At 35.6% G+C, this 18164-nt stretch overlaps 1 protein-coding gene across 1 annotated transcript in view; it reads right to left on the bottom strand.

The window, feature by feature from the left end:
• Positions 1-292: 292 nt before the first annotated feature.
• Positions 293-18164, bottom strand: part of LOC125238645 (serine proteinase stubble) — a 63343-nt gene continuing 45471 nt past the window's right edge. The window contains exons 4-11 of the mRNA XM_048146012.1: positions 13081-13245; positions 12389-12625; positions 11391-11474; positions 7278-7455; positions 5163-5315; positions 3041-3156; positions 2015-2170; positions 293-1525 (exon numbers count right to left, since the gene is read on the bottom strand). Of these exons, the coding sequence (XP_048001969.1) occupies positions 1362-1525; positions 2015-2170; positions 3041-3156; positions 5163-5315; positions 7278-7455; positions 11391-11474; positions 12389-12625; positions 13081-13245 (1253 nt within the window). The 3' untranslated portion in view covers positions 293-1361. The remainder of the gene's footprint in view (positions 1526-2014; positions 2171-3040; positions 3157-5162; positions 5316-7277; positions 7456-11390; positions 11475-12388; positions 12626-13080; positions 13246-18164) is intronic.

The following is an 18164-nucleotide window of genomic DNA, read 5'->3' as shown; positions in this document are numbered from 1 at the left end:
CGGTCTTCTGTAAGGCGGCTGTAGGGATTTTAACTTACTGTATTAAATAGCCCGTGTGGTGTCGGGTAAAGAATTTCACCACCCCCTTTCTTCCCGTGGGTGTCGTAGAAGGCGACTATGGGATATGGGTTAAATTGTGGCGTAGGCGAGAGGCTGGCAACCTGTCACTGCAATGTCACAGTTTCGTTATCTTTCAACCCCTTATTTGCCAAGAGTGGCACTGAAGCTTCAGTAGTTTCATGTGTTCTGCCTACCCCTTTATGGGATTCAGGCGTGATTGTATGTATGTATGTGTATTAAATAACAATAATTCATTATTTAACCTACCTACCTAGATTAAATTCGTTGTTCGTTATATTCTTACATTTTATAAATGCATTCTAAGACTTAAGCACATAAAAGGCAAAAACACAAAATCTTTAGTTGTCTTCTTTTTGTCGTTGTGAAAAACAAAAAACACATTATTTTACGATGATGATAATGAAACTAGACTCCCGTGTTCTGAAGCTAGTGATTTTTCATAATTCTAGTTACAGAATTTTCAATGTCACTGTGGTGAACTAGCCCACTGGTTGTAAGTTTGGCAGTATTTCCCAGCAATACCCCTAAAAATGTAGTATCTGCTTGAATCAATCCCTAAACTCAGATACGCGCGTATACTGATATCACGTCGTGAATAAATTTTCATGAATGAATTTTCTAATAATAGAAAATCATTATAAATAAATTTTCGTAAATTAAAAGTGCCAGTGCTCGACAGTGTCCCATTCGAAGCCACATTATATCTTAAGTAATTGTCATTAAATGTGACAAAATATTGTCATCTTTTGGGCATTAAAATCTTGTGTGCCGGAACGTGGATCCACGTTAGTAGATATTGAATTCTAATTAATTTTAAATTAGAGTCCAATACCTACGAACGTGGATCCACGTTTCGGCACTCGAGATGTTAACGTGTCGAGTACTGGTACTTTTTCCTTATCTGGTCAGACAAACAGATAATCTCCACATTACATTACATTTGTACTATAACTAGGGTTGGCAATATTTTCCCACTAATATTTTAGGCAATATTTATTTATAATTGCAATATCTGGTTCATCCAATCCGCGTATACACACCGGGCAGATTTAGCATTGATTGACATTATATCGCTGTAAGTACAGTCATTTCAATCCACTACATTTTAGAGTACTGTTATAGTAAAACTACTATAAAAGCTCGGTCAGACATGCGCGTTTTGAGAGCGTAGCGTTGCGCCTTGCGGACGCCGGCGGTAACTAACGTCCGCTAATGCTATGCTATCAAAGCGCTTCATGTGTGGTGGAGGCTTTCAACTTCGGCAATATTCCCCAGCACGCCTAAAACTGCAATATCTGGTTGATCCAATCTCTGAACTCTGATATGCGAGTGTACACGCCAGGTTGGTTGGGCTCAGCGCAGCCTATTCCCCAGGATATCACGCCACCGAGGACGAATCGACCGTCGCGTTCGCGTTGTACCACCATAGGCCCGCCGCTGTCACCTGGAATTCAAAAAAATATATTGAAGATTGTCCCGACTTTGTCCCGCCCGATATACGTTTCAGGGAACAGTAAAAAAGCACACGTCAAACGAGCAATCCCGTTAAGTTTGTATATTTGAATCACGTCTCCGATTTTGATAAAAATTGGTAGGCTGATAGAATCCATGATGCTGAGCAAGATCCACTAGGTTTCCCAAATTGTCAAGATGTAGTTTGTATGAAACCTTTCTTTTTTACCAGATTTATACATATACATTTTTGGAAATAAAAAAGGTAGATATTACTCTCTCCAGTCAGTTTCTGTGCATAGAACATAAATTTCACCGAGATTTGATCAGGGACTATACCTATAACAACTGACGTTCGGAACTCCGTAAGTCCGATGTAAAAATGATGCGCTTGTGGCTGGCTTTACTAACGCCATCTGTCAGATTTTGTGGTACTGTACACCTTTTGCAATAAGTAAAGAGATAATTATTTAATATTTACCTTCACAGCTGTCAGACCCGCCCTTCTTCCAGCCAGCACAGATGAAGATATTAGGTATATGTTCATTGTATCCCGCTGCTAGGTACATAGCCTCACATGCCGTATTGTTTATGATGGGCACCTCGACCTCTTGCAGGACTGTCGGGAGGGGGCCGTCTGAAAATATTTGGAAATATTGGAATTAGCGTTTTTAAAACACACATCGTAACAATATATATGTGAGTGTGTTTAGTAAAATGTCCCACTTTGTCGGTTAAAATTAAGGAGAGATTTACTTGTATCTTTATATGAATAAACTGACAACGCAGCTTTATAGCAAACGACAAAGTGGGACGTTTTCCCGTGTACACTCACATATAATCAGATATTATTCATGATTAAATTACAGAGTTTTGTTAGTGACAGAATTACTGATTAATTAACAAATTGTTACATATTTTTAAATTAAAGGAAAAATTAAAAAAATTCACACCTCCGGCAGGACTCGAACCTGCGACCTTTGGCCTTGCCGGGGCCATCGCGCTTCCAACTGCGCCACGGAGGCCTGCTGGATGTGTGCGAATTTATCCATGCCTTCCTCAATTCTCACCCGCCTTAGGGTGGCGTTATAGCAAACATCTACCCGTAAGAATAGATCTTAACAGGCACTGGAGTCTCAATTTACATTGAGAATTCGCCAGTAACAATGTGCTAATGCTAACGCATACTAAATTATTTTTATTTTATATGTGTAGATAAGAACTTCTGACAAAATTTAATTCTTACAACATAATATATAAATTTCTTAGACTTTATCCGTCTATACGGAGTACAACCAAGAACTACACTGGTTCTTGGTTGTAATTCGACATTTAGAGACATTCTACATCTCTAATTAATTGTATAGAGTTAACTTTGGTTAGAACTTAGACTTAGTATATAATAATATCAATTGTAATATCAATTCAATTTTAAATATTTTCTAAATATCCTATTTGCTGAATAAATTATTTTGATTTTGATACATATGTCTTTACTGATACTGACCGTCGTAAAGCCGTCCCCATCCAGTGACATGCGCAGTCTTTCCGACGAAATCTTCGTCGTTGTCGGGAACGCAGACTGGGAGAATGTTCGGCTGGAACGTTACTGGCTCGTAGAATCTGGAAACATTAATACAATAATGTACTTAAATAAATGCTGAGATATCAGGCCCTGTAGCCGAATGGCATTTCTGCGATGCGAAACGAAAACAAAACGCCACGAAAGATAGTCTGGCTCTGTCGCACCAATGGGCCATTTTTTTCAAACGCACAATGGGAAATTTTTATGTGGTTTCCACTCAGAATCGCGAGCTCTTTCTATTCTAATAGGAGAAAAAAAATGTCCCAAGGTTTTTTTCCCATTCCGTTACAATTTTTTCATACATTTTGTATGGCGGTAACGGAATGGAAGGCTCCAAAAATGTTTGGAAATTTTGGGGACATTTTTCTCTCCTATCAGAATCGAAAGAGCTCGCGATTTTGAGTAATAATCGCTTAAAAAATACTCATGTTACAAAAAAAGTGGGGTGGACAACTTTGCAAAAATGGCCCCAATACGCAAGAGCGATAGAGATAGATATCTACTAGCGTTTCGTTTCGTGAGCGTTTGTGCCATTCGGCTACGCACCCTGCTGAATCTTGGCACATAAGTGTAAACGAGATAGGTACTTAATAGGAAACGATGCTATTTCATAATTTATATCATTTGAAATAAATAAGTACAATACTTGAATTACAAAACTAACGAAAATGTTCTTACAAAAATCTACTTTCGGAAATATTGCCAATGTGTCCGGGAAATATCGCCAACGAAAATTAAAATAATTTTATTTTTTATCCAAACTAAATTTACACTATTATTACCTATTTCATATCTCGGTAGTATAAATTGTAAGTAGAAATAATGTGACAAAGTACTTCAATAACACAATTAGTCAGCTGTCCATTTTTTGCCAGTGGGACAGTCAGAGCGGTCAGTCACCAAGTACTTGACCGCGTAGGTGGATTTTATTAACTAGTATGTACTTAGTTACTTACTCACTAATTTGACTTAAATGTGTTTTAGAGTGTTTGAGAACAGTTAAAGTGTGACTTGTATCAATATAATGAATAGTAGCGGTATAGATTTTTGACAATCGATGACAATCTTGTTTTACACGGGTTCGTACTCGCCTTTTTGTCTATATCATTGAGTCATAAGTTATTCTGTCGCCAAATGATGATCTTCCTAGTCTCATTTGTAGGTCCTCTTTAACATATCATATCCATTATGGGACCATTTTAGAATACCGTTTTATAATAACACTTCATAATTTCTTTACTTTAAGTTTGACTCCACAACTAAGATAAACGATCATTTCATGAAATGATCATTCTAAGGTCTGGCCACCAGCTAAGTATATATAGAATAAACTTACCTCAATAACGCCATTTGTCTTATATTTAGCGTATCTTTGTTATTAACTTACCTCAGTAACGCCAGATTATATTCAAAGGTAGCAGGGTCGAAGGGCCAAATGATGCTCTATCCTAACTCTTAGTTTTACTAATAGCTCCTCTTATATATTATGTCCAAAAATATTTAATAATTCTTGGGAACACCACTTTTATCTCGCTTCATAAACTTCTTACATTGGGGTTGACTTTCATTGGGGCAAGGAGTAATTTCATAAAACAATTACGTCATAGATTCTAAGGTCTACCAATATATAGATTTAACTTAGCTCCTGAGATCTACCTATATACACCGTGTTTTTTTTGCTTTCCGTTAAATTTGACACGCAGTTACGTTCATCATCAGGAATCACTCTATATATCGCTTTTTGTTCAATTCAAAAAAATTTTTTTTTTCGTTTTCATACCTACATAATAAATGAACTAATTAGTGCGAGAGGACCTTAACCATAACATTAAAGTCATTGTCAAGTGTTTGACGGCACATGCCAAAACAAATATCATTAGGAAGTGATAAGGGATGCCACACACGCGTGACATGTGTTCAGTAATTAATTTTTTTTTTGAGTTAAGAGGCTAGTTTCTTAGAGAAATTGATTGTATTTGAACTAAAGATCTTCCCTTAAAGTTAACGGAATTCAATAAAAACAGGGTGTATAGATTGAACTTACCTCAGTAACGCCAGATCGTATTCAAACGTAGCAGGATCGAAGTGTGGGTGGCTGGCCACGATTTGAACTCTCCTCTCCGCGAAGCCATAAGGTTCATCTTCTGTCGCCAAATCATGCTCTCCCAGTCTTACTAGCAGCTCTGATGGCGGTACACTGGAATTTTAAAATGCACTATTATTTATGGTAATGTTTTTATGACGTTTGTTAGAAGTAGGGGATCAGTGTCAATAACCTAACTAATCAAAAAATTAAAATTTTGAAAAAAATCCCGACATAGTGGACCGATTTTCATGAAACATGGCTGAGAACACTCCCGACTAACTCAGCTTTCAAACAAAAAACTAAATCTAAATCGTCTCATCCGTTTGAGAGCTACGATGCCACAGACAGACACACACACAGACAGACAGACAAACAGACCGACAGACACATCAAACTTATGACAACCCGTCGTTTTTTGCGTCGGGGGTTTTTAAAAATGACGTTTCTTCAAGGAAACACGTCACTTTTGACACTGATATGGCCGATTCATATCGTATCTAGACTAGATCTAAGATGTGGACGTATAATAACATTATCATAAACTTTGAATCTTTAAAAAAACATTTTTTCATCATAATCAATGTTTTGTTTTTTTTTAGAAAAAGACATAAACGCGTGTTACGAAATGTTATCAATCATGTCATTTACTATAACTAATATCAAAATCTTATAATTAATACCAAAATTAAATATTGTATGTAACTATTTGTGATAAAAAAAATTAAAACACAAAATTTGTTTCTTATAGAATTACATGATTACGACACGACATGTTCACGAAAAACTAAATAAATAAAAAATGTCCATGAAAAATTTTACGCCCAAGTTTGAACTTTTTATAACTTTTACAGCATTTTATAAGTAATCGAACTGCTCCATCTATATCAGCTATCAAATTTTTAAAACAAATAATATAAAACGTAGTGTAGTCCAGGACTTAAGTGAATAATTTTAACCCATTATATGGAAAAATTGGTAGGAATATTCTTTGCTAGAATTTTTTTTTATTATAAGAGGCTCCAGTTAGATCTAAATTGAGTGTGCATTGTAATGCACATTGGGCTTAGCGGGGTTAGCCTTTACATCCTACACAATCGATCAATCTCAATACAATGTCCAATAGTTTTTGTGACAACACTGCAGTTTTTTCCTCACTCTCATGGCCGTTTTGCGCTCTTGTGGTTAAAACACCTTCAAACTCTTTTATTTTCGCGCCAAGTTAATGAGTGCGCTTATAATTTTAAGTAGCTTCAGTTACAATATACATAATACTTGCACTAAAAATCTAGTGAAGGTTAGACTGATGTAACTAATTAGATTTATATTTTTATAAATTTTTAATTAAGGCATTGTTTTGAAAGGTTTTCGTAGTAATTTTATTATATTTTTAATTGTATTAAAAATAATACAAAATGTATTTTTAAAGTGACATCATTAGAGTCGTTAAGCTAGGATAAGTCGATTTACTGTTACTTAATTATGTTTGAATTATGGCAAACAAAATAGGATATTTTGTTGTTGTTGCTTAACTACATGAAGTATTGTTGTTGTTGTTGTTTTTGTTTTACAACTATAAATGACCACATGTTTTATGGTGCTCCCATACATTGTGTGATAGGGACAGCGCAATGGCATTGATATTACGCTATCCCTTTCATACAATGTTATATAACATTTATAACAATGTTATATAACATTTATGTCAAAAAATAATTAAATACTCACTAAGTAAATAAATAAATAAATATTGTAGGACATTTTTAAACAGATTGACTGAGTCCCACGGTAAGCTCAGGAAGGCTTGTGTTGTGGGTACTCAGACAACGATATCATACACAAATACATAGAAAACATCAATGACTTAGGAACAAATATCTGTGCTCATCACACAAATAAATGCCTTTACCGGGATTCGAGCCGAGGACCGCGGCTTAGCAGTACACGTCTTCTTCTAACTGTATAATGACAGAAGGACGGGTAGTCTATCTCGCGGCGACATACTCTCGCGGCCATCATGTGCTAGGCCCACAGACCGGTCATCAAAATACAAAAAAAAACACTAAATCTACTCACTGTTCCACACAATGCGCTGCCGTAATCGCCCAGTTTTCGTTCAAAAGGGCGGCTCCACACTTATGCAGGTACGTCGATGTCCTGTACTGTCGCAGGGAGATCTGCCAAGGCCACTGCCCGAAGCCAGACTTGGTCCCGCCGACGATACGCCCCTGCGGCCAAAGGCGACGGCCACACACTGCCAGCACCAATAGTGTTGAGTTTAGGATCATTTTACACAGACACTAAAATTGTAGCACTAAATGTCACATATGAGTGGTTTTAATTTTTAAAGTGCTGATAAATTTAGTGTTGTTGTTGTTGTGTTTTTATAGTGATGGTTTTCAAGGTTTGCACAACTTGTCACATATTTTTTAAACTGATTTTGATTCATATACATAACAGTTTCTTATTAATTGGTTATGCATAAATTATGGTTTTTTATTAGAGGTTTGCACAACTTGTCACGGTATAAAGTTTTTTTTTGTAACACTTATAATTGAGTTTGATTCTCCTTAATATGATATTATTTAAATATCACATTGTTTTTAATAAATGATTATGCACTATTAGTATTACACATACGTTGTCTACATGCTATGGCAGTTTATTATTTATTAACCTTACAATGTTAAATTTGTGTTTTGATATTAATTATGTATTAATTTTAATAATGGTAAGGTTATTTATAATTTGTTAAGTACTGTTAATCTCTATTAATCACATCCATAATAAGTTTTATCAAATAAACATCACTACTTATCAAATTTTGTTATGTGACTAAATGTGTATTGTGTTTATACATGATTAGCATAATTATATGTACGTATTATGTATAAGGTCACTTTTAGATAACAATAATTAGTCTATTCAATTTAATGTAAGTTTTTTGGCACCTATTCAAGGAAAGTTTTTTTGTTTTGCTTTTAAATTACAAAAAACAGTGATCTTCACATTTTTCGCATTTAAGAAAGTTCCTATTTAAGTATTTCCTCACGAAGCTTTTCATACACCGTAAACTGTAAGCTTCCAAAATACTCAATACAACAGTCCCACTTTTTGACACTTCCAAAACTATTCAATCAAGTTTTTGACACTAAATTAGTCCAAAAATCACAAATCAACTGTTTTCACGCAACTTTTTTTAAAACTAGAACAAGTGTCCTTGCCATTGCCTTGGCCGTGGCGTGCGCAAGCGCCGATCGCCCAGTACTCTTTGTTTCAAACCGTCTTTACACTCAGTACTAAAGAATATAGCATTGACTTTTTATATACCTTAAGTTCTTACTTACAGAGCTTATAAAAGACCAGTCAATTGAGAATATACTATACACACTAAAGTGCATATTGGTGGCCACTTTTAGTGTGAGCTCCGATCACGTACGCACTAAAAGTGATTGAAGGTCATTTTATACTGGTGATGTTCGGAAAATTATTCCAATCTTTTTTATTTTCATTGTTTACCTGTTAACAAAATTACTTATACAGTCGGCGAAATATAAACTGTCAAGTTTTGAAACAACTTCGTATTGATATTTAAGGCAATATCGATACATTTAGTGCATTTGTAATTTTGTATTTTTATTTTCAACCAAGTTATGTATTCTAGTGGCGAAAAAAAGAACTCGCAAGGCTGTTTGGACTTGATATGAAATGTCAGCGCAGTGTCGACTTATTGACGTGTCTTTTAAGTTTTTGTCAGAGTTAAATTGTTTTTAAAGTTCGTTGACCTGGTTTAGGAATGTTGACAGTTTTGTTTACTTCTTAGCTTTTGTTTTCTTTGTGACAACATTAAGGGTTTTTCTACTGAAAATCTATTAATATTAATTGGTATGAATATTATTGATTACGTTTTATTTTTACTTGTATTTGTTTTTTAATGCTTTATGATGTTTATGCCAATTAGTGATTCAATTTTTTTTAGTGGTATAGTTTTATTCACTATCACTAATTTAGTAAGTAGGTAATGGTCTGAAATTCATTCGAAAAAATTACGATAAAGAAATGATGTTAAATGAAAATTTGAAAACCTTAAAACATTTAAGTTCCTAATTTCCCCAAATTTTTGTCCTGATAAAGGATTTTTATTAGGACAATTTTCGTCCTAACCTTGCGACGAAAATTGCTAACCAAGGATTTCTTTTTAATTTTTTATTTTTATTTTATTTATTTAAAGAAAAAAAACACAGTTACATAGTACCTTAAATTAAATTTTCGCCAAACTGTGAGACAGTTTGTTGGCGTAGCGCTCAATTAAACTTTAAACTACATTAGATTAGGTACTTTACACTAAGATTAAGATAACAACATTGAAGTAAGTATATAGCAATTGTCAGTCTACGATAACAGAAACTTTTTTATGAAGGTAGATAACTTATTGAGTGTACAACATGGGGCTTAAATGATGTCTATTGTAATACCTATTGGGCGGGTGCCCGATTGATATTCCGAAATAAAATACGCCGATTTTCGTTACGCCGACAACGATTCGCCGACGTCTGTTTAGGCCGAATAACGATTGGAAAATTCTCATTTCGCATAATATCCGTTCGTAAACGGAGTCGGTAGGCAGAAATTTGATACGCCGATTTACTTTTCGACGAATAATCATTTAGTAATTGTAAAAATTGACCGACACAAAATTGGTCGAAACACAATAGGTCGAGTGATCATTTGGTATTTTTTTTTTTGGTGAGTTGGCTTGGAGCCAGAACTTGCGTAAAAAGTTTTCTTCGAATTCAAAAATATAGTTGTTAGATCGTTTGTAAGAGTAATTCACATTTATTTCATTTACTTATTTATATTAATCACCATGTTCTGATTCCAAGGATTAATTTTAGTAAATTATGTATTGTTGTTTTCAATTCACCAATTTTTTTCAAGAACATAATGTTGCCAGTATGTACTATACATTGTTTAAGAACCCCCTTCCCCCCCTTCTTCCCGTGGGTGTCGTAGAGGTCGATTGTGGGGTATGGGTTAAATTGTGGCGCTGTCACTGCAATGTCACAATCTGGATTTCTTTCAACCCCTCTTTGCCAAGAGTGACACTGAAACATAGTAGTTCATGTGCTCTACCCCTTTATGGGCTACAGGCGTGATTATATGTATGTATGAATGTAAGAAAAAAAAGTGTCTATTAAGTGCGCAATTTTTTTACAACAGCGATAATTCATTCGTTGGAAAATATTTTAACAATGTATAAAATGTGAAACGTTATTCGACTAAACGTGGCCTAAACGAAAATATTACTTTGCTAAATGAAAAATGTCCAATAATAGTTCGGATAATTTGCACAGAAGCGAACTGAACTGTATGCGAACCAAGATTCTACGTAACGTTATTCGACCAAAAGTGACAGCGATAGTTTGATTATTCGGCTAAACGGCATTCGGCGAATCGTTGTCGGCGAATCAATAATCGGCTAAAAAATTGTCGGAGAATCATTAGGTAGCCATTGGGCGACATAAGGATGTTTCATCCCATTGTCTTGACACATACATGCCTAATTAGTCCAGCAACCGCAATCAAATCGGTTCAGCCGTTTGCGGGACCTTGACTCCACAATGGCGACTATTAACGTGTAATAAAGCAATTTGCCGTCTTCCGGTTTCGTTTCCGTATTTATAACAACACGTGGAATAATATGTTACTTTAGAGATTCTTCTCTAAAGTGCTTCGCAAACATAACAATTTTAGTAACATTTTTACATCAAGATTTTTTTTAATTTTAGAATACTTACGAACACAAAATGATATTTGATACAAAGAGTGTAATTTGTATGAAATTTGATACAAAGAGTGTAATGTTCTCCTATCGAAAGCAACGCACTCGAAATCGTTGTAAGGTTATGATAGACTCTATTATTAATTTCAACTTAATTTATGTATCAATAAATAGCCAATTCACAAAAAAAAAGATTATAAAGATAATCATTAATCAATATAATTACGGAAATTGACAATTTTTGCGATAATTTTTAAATTTTGAACTTGGCTGGTCTGAAAAGCTCTTTAATGACAGGGAAATATCATTAAAGTAACGCAATAAATAAAATCTGATAAAAAAATAGTCCATTATTATAGTTTTTTTTATATATTTAGTTATAACGTTTTAGAAAAACGGTCACTCACCATCCTTGTAGTCGGTCATGTTGACCGGTTCTGTAGTGGTGACCGGAGCCTCGGTGGTCACATTGCTAGTTGTTGTCGTTGTCACTGAAATTTTTATATACATTAAAATAAGTGGAGTTTTTGTGGTTTTATTTACATTAGAATAAGTAGAATTTTTGTTGACAATATGCAAAGAACGTGCGCTCAGCTTTTTCGGACACATGCGCTCCAATAAGCATGAACTAGAGAAGCAGATCATTGTGGGGCAAATGGATGGCAAGCGTGCTCAGGGTAGGGCGCCCATGAGATGGTCAGATGCTGCGAAGAGGGCAGCTGGTGGCATACAACGCGCAATACACATGGCGCATGACCGTACGCTGTGGACACGCTGCATATATGGTCGCGATCCTCAGCAATGAGGGACCGAGGAAGAAGAAGTGAAGTTTAGTTCGTTAAAGCAACACCATATAAAGAATGACTAATATGGAGGTATAAGTATTGACAGTAATGTTGGCAGGGATTTTACAGGCGAAATTCATCTGAAACTGTTCCACTATACAGTAAAACGGTCGCACCGTTTAGTGGTGGGACTCTAAGGTACATGTGAGTTAACGTCATTAGCGGTCAAAATTTATCATGATTGAACTAGATGCAAAATACTAAACAGCACAAGCTGATAGATATTATACACTAAAGAAAAATTTACCAAGCCCACAGGAAGTGGCCGAGCCGGGAATCGAACCCTAGTTTCCAGCTTACGCGGCAAACATTGTTTATCACAATACCACCCGTATTTTTTTATTATTATTATAAATGGGCTTACTCTTAGCCACAGACTAGCCAGTTTGCGAAACTTCGCATCGTGCATCGGTGCGACTTTATTGCACTTACAAATAAGTGCGAAAAGGACGGCCTGACATTATATCGTTTATCACGCTACGTTACTTGTCTGCTAGGATGTAACTGAACACATCAAAAGTGCTACAAATAAGTGAAATCGCTTAACATTAAAAACTTACCTGACTCAGTGCTAGCCTCAGTAACATTTGTCGCATTGCCTGTCATTGTCGTGACTATCTCCGTAGTCGGCGGCACTGTCGGCGACAACGTCACATTGACCGTGAATTCCAACATGGCGTCTGTGACCGACTCTGTGGTCGCTTCTGTTGTTGTTGTTTTTGGCGTTGTTGTTGTTGTTTGTTGTTGTTCTGTTATGGGCGTTGTGGGTGCTTCGGTTTCGGGTTCTGTTGTGGGTGCTAGAATGTGGAATAGTGGTGATTATGTTGCAAAGAGAATTTGGGTTTATTAATAATCTTACTGAAGTATTACTAAAATATAGTGACGCACCTTTGACTGAAGTATTAATAAATTTTAAATTGAAAATATTGATATTTTAAATATCTTAGCCATGAGAAGATATTTTTACATAAAGTTAAAGATGACCGACGCTAAAACGGAATGGGTCACTTTCAAAAGAAACTGTCATGTGATTTCTTGGCTATCAAATCGTTCTATAAATTTACTTAACGGCCTTGGCCGAGTCCGGATGAAAAATATCATGCAAGATTAGTTTGGACAAGTATGAATAAAGGCCACTTGCACCAACGAAAATGGAGGGTTTTGTATGGAATTTGACAGATGACAGATCACTAAGTACTAACCCTGAGTTAACTGATTGGTGCAAGTGGACCTAGCAGTAAAAGTGTTTAACCTTCTGTCGTTGTTGTTGTTGTAGTTGTCGTTGATGTTGTTGTTGACGTTGTTGTTGTTGTTGTTGTCGTTGTTGGTGTCGTTGTTGAACTGGTTGTTGTTGTTGTTTCGGGGGGCACAGTCAACAGCACCCAGCCGTCTGGTGGGGTAATAGGAGACCATATTTCTGAAAACATATTAAGTTTTATTATTGTTCTTAAAATTAAGTCCTCAACGACTACGTAAATAATTATTTTATGGTGAATATTATTAAGTAGTCTAACATTGTATAAATATACGAGTGTACCTATTTAAAAAAAAAAACTATTATCGGCGTGTCAACGTCTTGCGGCCCTGGGTCATCTAATTTTTCGTCTTCAAAAGTCTTAAGCATATTTTGTATATTAAATCCTATACTATATTTTGTAAAATAAATTTAAGCAATATTTCCGACATATTTGTATGTGGGAAATACATACATACAACATACATACAATCACGCCTGTATCCCATAAAGGGGTAGGCAGAACACATGAAACTACTAAAGCTTCAGTGCCACTCTTGGCAGTCTTGGCAAATAAGGGGTTGAAAGAAAACGAAACTGTGACATTGTAGTGATAGGTTGCCAGCCTCTCGCCTACGCCACAATTTAACCCATATCCCATAGTCGCCTTCTACGACACCCACGGGAAGAAAGGGGGTGGTGAAATTCTTAACCCGTCACCACACAGGCAGGGTATGTGGGAAATATTGCCGGAAATACAAATAAATACATTAAAAAATATATTTTATAGTTTAGTTATCAAATTAACTGATAATCGAGTCAAATGGCAACCTAAATAAGGTCATTTTATTCGTTAGATAATTTTCCATAGGAAATTGTTTGTTTTTAATAATTTCGGAAAATATTGCTAGACTCATTCTCCTGTTAAGATCAAAAGAGCTCGTCATTCAGACTTAGAAATACACAATTTCTGTAGAATTATGTAGAATCGAATCTGTAGATTATTACAATTAGTAACACCGAATCCCAAATAGATTTCTCGGAGATTATCTTCAACTTCTCTGAAAATATTTGTCACGACTTTTAATTTTGCATGAATCGAAACAATTAGACCGTAGATATTTTTTGTGAGGCCGAGATTTATTAGTGTTGTGTTACTGCCGGTGAGTAAGGCTGCCAGAGCTCAAGGAGGGTCCGGTGTGCTGGTGAAGGAAGGACCTACGGAACTAATTTGTTCCGTCTATTGTCGTTTGAGTCGTCGCCCGTCGGCAACCCAAACCCTCCTTGGAACTTGTACACTCCTTTTTGCTGTTTACTTAACGCAGCAAAAGGGAGTGTACAAGTTTCTAACGGGTTGGCAAAACGGTTTACTGACGATTCGCCAAAAAACGTTTCCCAAAGTTTCACATCCCAAACTATTATTCCCAAATTATCATTTCCCAAATAAACGTTTGGCAAAACAACTTATCGCAAATTGACATTTAGCAAAACTTTTTTTGGCAAGTATTTGTTTCCCAAAATATTTACTTGGTCAAATTTCATTTTACCAAATATTATTTAGTCAAAGGTATTGTTAGGCAAAATTTCCATTTCCCAATATATTGTAATTAAATGGTGCACTGGAAATTTGTTTGTTGATTTTATACTATGTGTCCAAGATTTGTGTGAAATAATGTGTATGTCGTACCTACTTTTTTTCCTCCTGCTGCAAATGTCAAGGATGACAATTTCACTTACATGTCCGGATACATTCTATTAATAAAAAACCTTATGTTTTCAAGACCATTATGTTCTATTATTTTTTAATTACTTTAAAACGTCATTTGCTCACTGCCAACCTAACACGCTCCTCCTCGCTTCGCTCGTCGTCGCACCTAAACTGACCCTGTCAGGCTGTCACACACGAGTTTTCTGTTACAATACTAATAAAATTATTACATTACATTTATGCCTTGTAATATTTATTGTCAAACGTGGTTTTGCATGGTGTAATTTGTAGAAACATTTTTTGACAAAAAAATAGCTGACAAAATAATTTTGTCCAGTAATATTAATTTGACAAAAATAAAGTTGAGCAAACTTTTCGTGTCCAACTGAAGCCTTGGGAATAAAACTGAAATTATCATTTGACAATTTTAAGTTAAATTTGGCAAAAAAATCTTCGGTAAATTAAATTAATCCCGTAGAAATGAAAATTCAAATGCCTAAATATTTTCGAAATTTGCGATGTGAAATTTTGACCAAACATGTTTTTGGGATATAAGTTTTGCCATTAAAAACGTTTGCGAAATAAAGTTTTGACTAAATAAAATTTGACTAAGTAAAATTGTGCCAAATGATAATTTGACCAAACAAAATCATTGCGAAACATACCTTTGCCAAACAATACTTTGGGAAATGAAACTATTGCGAAATGATTATTGGGAAATGAAATTTGACGAAACGTTTTTTGGCGAAACGGCAGGACACCTGGCAAAACACATGTGACACTCCTTGAGTTGCAGGCGTCCATAGGTGACCGCTTTCCATCAGGCGGACCGTAAGCTTGTTTGCCACCGACGTATTATAAAAAAAAAATAAAGTGTTTGTTACACTACACTTTATAATAGATTTATAAATAGTCTCAGTGCATCCTACTTTCGTCATCACGATTGTCGCGGTCGTGGCCTTTCGGTGTCAATTGTCAGCGCGTGGCGAATTTAGCTGACTCGGTCATGATACTTATGAACTGTCTACTTATTTATAAAACGTTATAATTTTACTTTTCATCATAATCTTCTTCCTCCTACCCTTATCCCACGTTATGTGGGGTCGGTACAACATGTCTTCCTCTTCCATTCTCCCCTATCTTTCGTCATCTCAACACTCACATCTTTCTTTCTCATGTCCTCTTTCACACAATCCATCCATCGTTGTTTTGGGTTTACCCCTCCCTCTCCATCCATCAACATTCATCTCCAACATTCTTTTGCCTATATGACACTCATCCCTCCTCATTACATGACTGTACCACGCCAACCTGCCACAACTTTTCATCATAATATTCCTAAATACAATTTTAAAAGTGAATTGTGTAAAATAAATACTGTAATATTATACTTAAATGAAATTGATAAGTCCAAACTCTAGCTGTAAACAAGCAATTTCTGGCTTTAAGTAATACGAAACTCTGCGCGTAACTTAAGATTTAGTACTTTCATAAATAAATAAAAAATAAAAAATCCTCTGAACAAATACTTCTTGCAATCTAATAAACTTATTATAGGTCGCTGCGTCAATAAGTAGGTACCTAAGTAAAATACTTTAGCACGAAGTGAAACAAAACATTTAAAAATAAAATAAAAAATATATAAAATCGTTAACCTCATGACAGTCATGACAACAGTCGTTCCGTCTTTTATCTGATAGCCTAGAACGGATGACATTGTTCGTAGTTTCATGTTTCCGTGGTCTCGCGGTTGTCAGGGGCAAAGGTTATTCATATGGAGACTACCATCAAGATTAGTAATTTTCAAATGTTAATTAAAGTTAATAAGCAGTGTTAGCCAAGTGGATATGACGCCCGACTGTAAATCCGGAGATTCCGGAGGTCACGGGTTCAAATCTTGGTTTCTACTTTGGTAGTATTAAGTTTTAATTTGTAAGATTTTTAGTCATCACCATCCTCCTTGCGTTATCCCGGAATTTGCCACGGCTCATGGGAGCCTGGGGTCCGCTTTGACAACTAATCCCAAGATTTGGCGTAGGCACTAGTTTAAAGCGACTGCCATCCGACCTTCCGACCCGAAGGGTAACTAGGCCTTATTGGAATTAATCCGGTTTCCTCACGATGTTTTCCTTCACCGAAAAGCGACTGGCTAATATCAAATGACATTTCGCACATAAGTTCAGAAAAAGTCATTGGTACGAGCCGGGTTCAAACCCGCGACCTCCGAATCGAAAGTCGCATGCTCTTACCGCTAAGCCACCAGCGCTTTTTTTTTGTAAGATTTTTAGTATAAGTGTTTATTTGTAAGTTGTTGTTTGTTAATAGTTATTTGTTATACAAGGGGGCAAAGTTGTATTTTAACACACGAGAAGTAAAATACATTTGCACCCGAGTGTAACACAAAACTTTTCCCCTCACTATAGCGAGGAAACTACAACGCAAAAAATGCGTTTATCACTGCTTCCAGTAGTTCCACAGGTGGTAAATCATCATTATTACTAGATTCACCTACTTTTATCAATTTTAAAGCAGTTAATTTGACTTTATTCAATGTCAAATTACTTTACTCACTAGTGGATAAAATTTGTTTTTACCTGCTGATATTAAAGGACAAAACACGTGTTTCCGAGCTAGTGAGGGGAAAAATAAATTTTCATCAGGTCATAGACGAAAACTAGCACAATCACTACAAAATTCAAACGCTACTAATTATCACTAAAGAGCCTCACGATTCGAACCCCCGACAAGTAGACCGCAGCCGTGAAATGAAGAGTAAAAGACGTTTCCGATGACAGTTGACAGGCCGGTCACGTATCGGGGGCAAGCGCATTGTCTCAGTGAAACTAAGGGCTCACTTTCTTTCAATTCGGATCAGTTTAGAAGCTTTGTTGCCATGGTAACGACTCCACCGAACAGAAAAATAGTATTCAAGGTGTGTATTTTCTGAAAATGGCAATATTCCCCAAAGCGTTTATACAGTTGGCAATATTTCCTAAAACTATTATTACAATAAATTTATAGGGATGTAGTTTTCTATCTACAGTATTTATAGTCAATTTATTACCATGTTTGTATTTAATTGTAGAACTTAATACTTACGAAAATATCATTTTTTTTAATATTATCGTATGTGTAAAAAAAATTATACTCTTAAATAATCGTATCGGGGGCAAGCGCATTGTCTCAGTGAAACTTAGGGCTCACTTTCTTTAAATTCGGATCAGTTTAAAAGCTTTGTTGCCATGGTAACGGCAATGACGTGGACAAGACGTTCAGACCGCGGCGCAAAACAGAAAAATAGTATACAAGTTGTATTGTTTGCAAATGGCAATATTCCCCAAAGTGTTTATACAGTTGGCAATATCCCCCAAAATATTGTAACTTTTTTTTTATG

Source organism: Leguminivora glycinivorella, chromosome 24 (genome assembly GCF_023078275.1).
Source record: "Leguminivora glycinivorella isolate SPB_JAAS2020 chromosome 24, LegGlyc_1.1, whole genome shotgun sequence".
In the NCBI taxonomy this organism is placed as follows: Eukaryota; Metazoa; Arthropoda; class Insecta; order Lepidoptera; family Tortricidae; genus Leguminivora; species Leguminivora glycinivorella.
The sequence above is the reverse complement of the archived record's forward strand: the minus strand, read 5'-3'. Positions and strand labels throughout refer to the sequence as shown.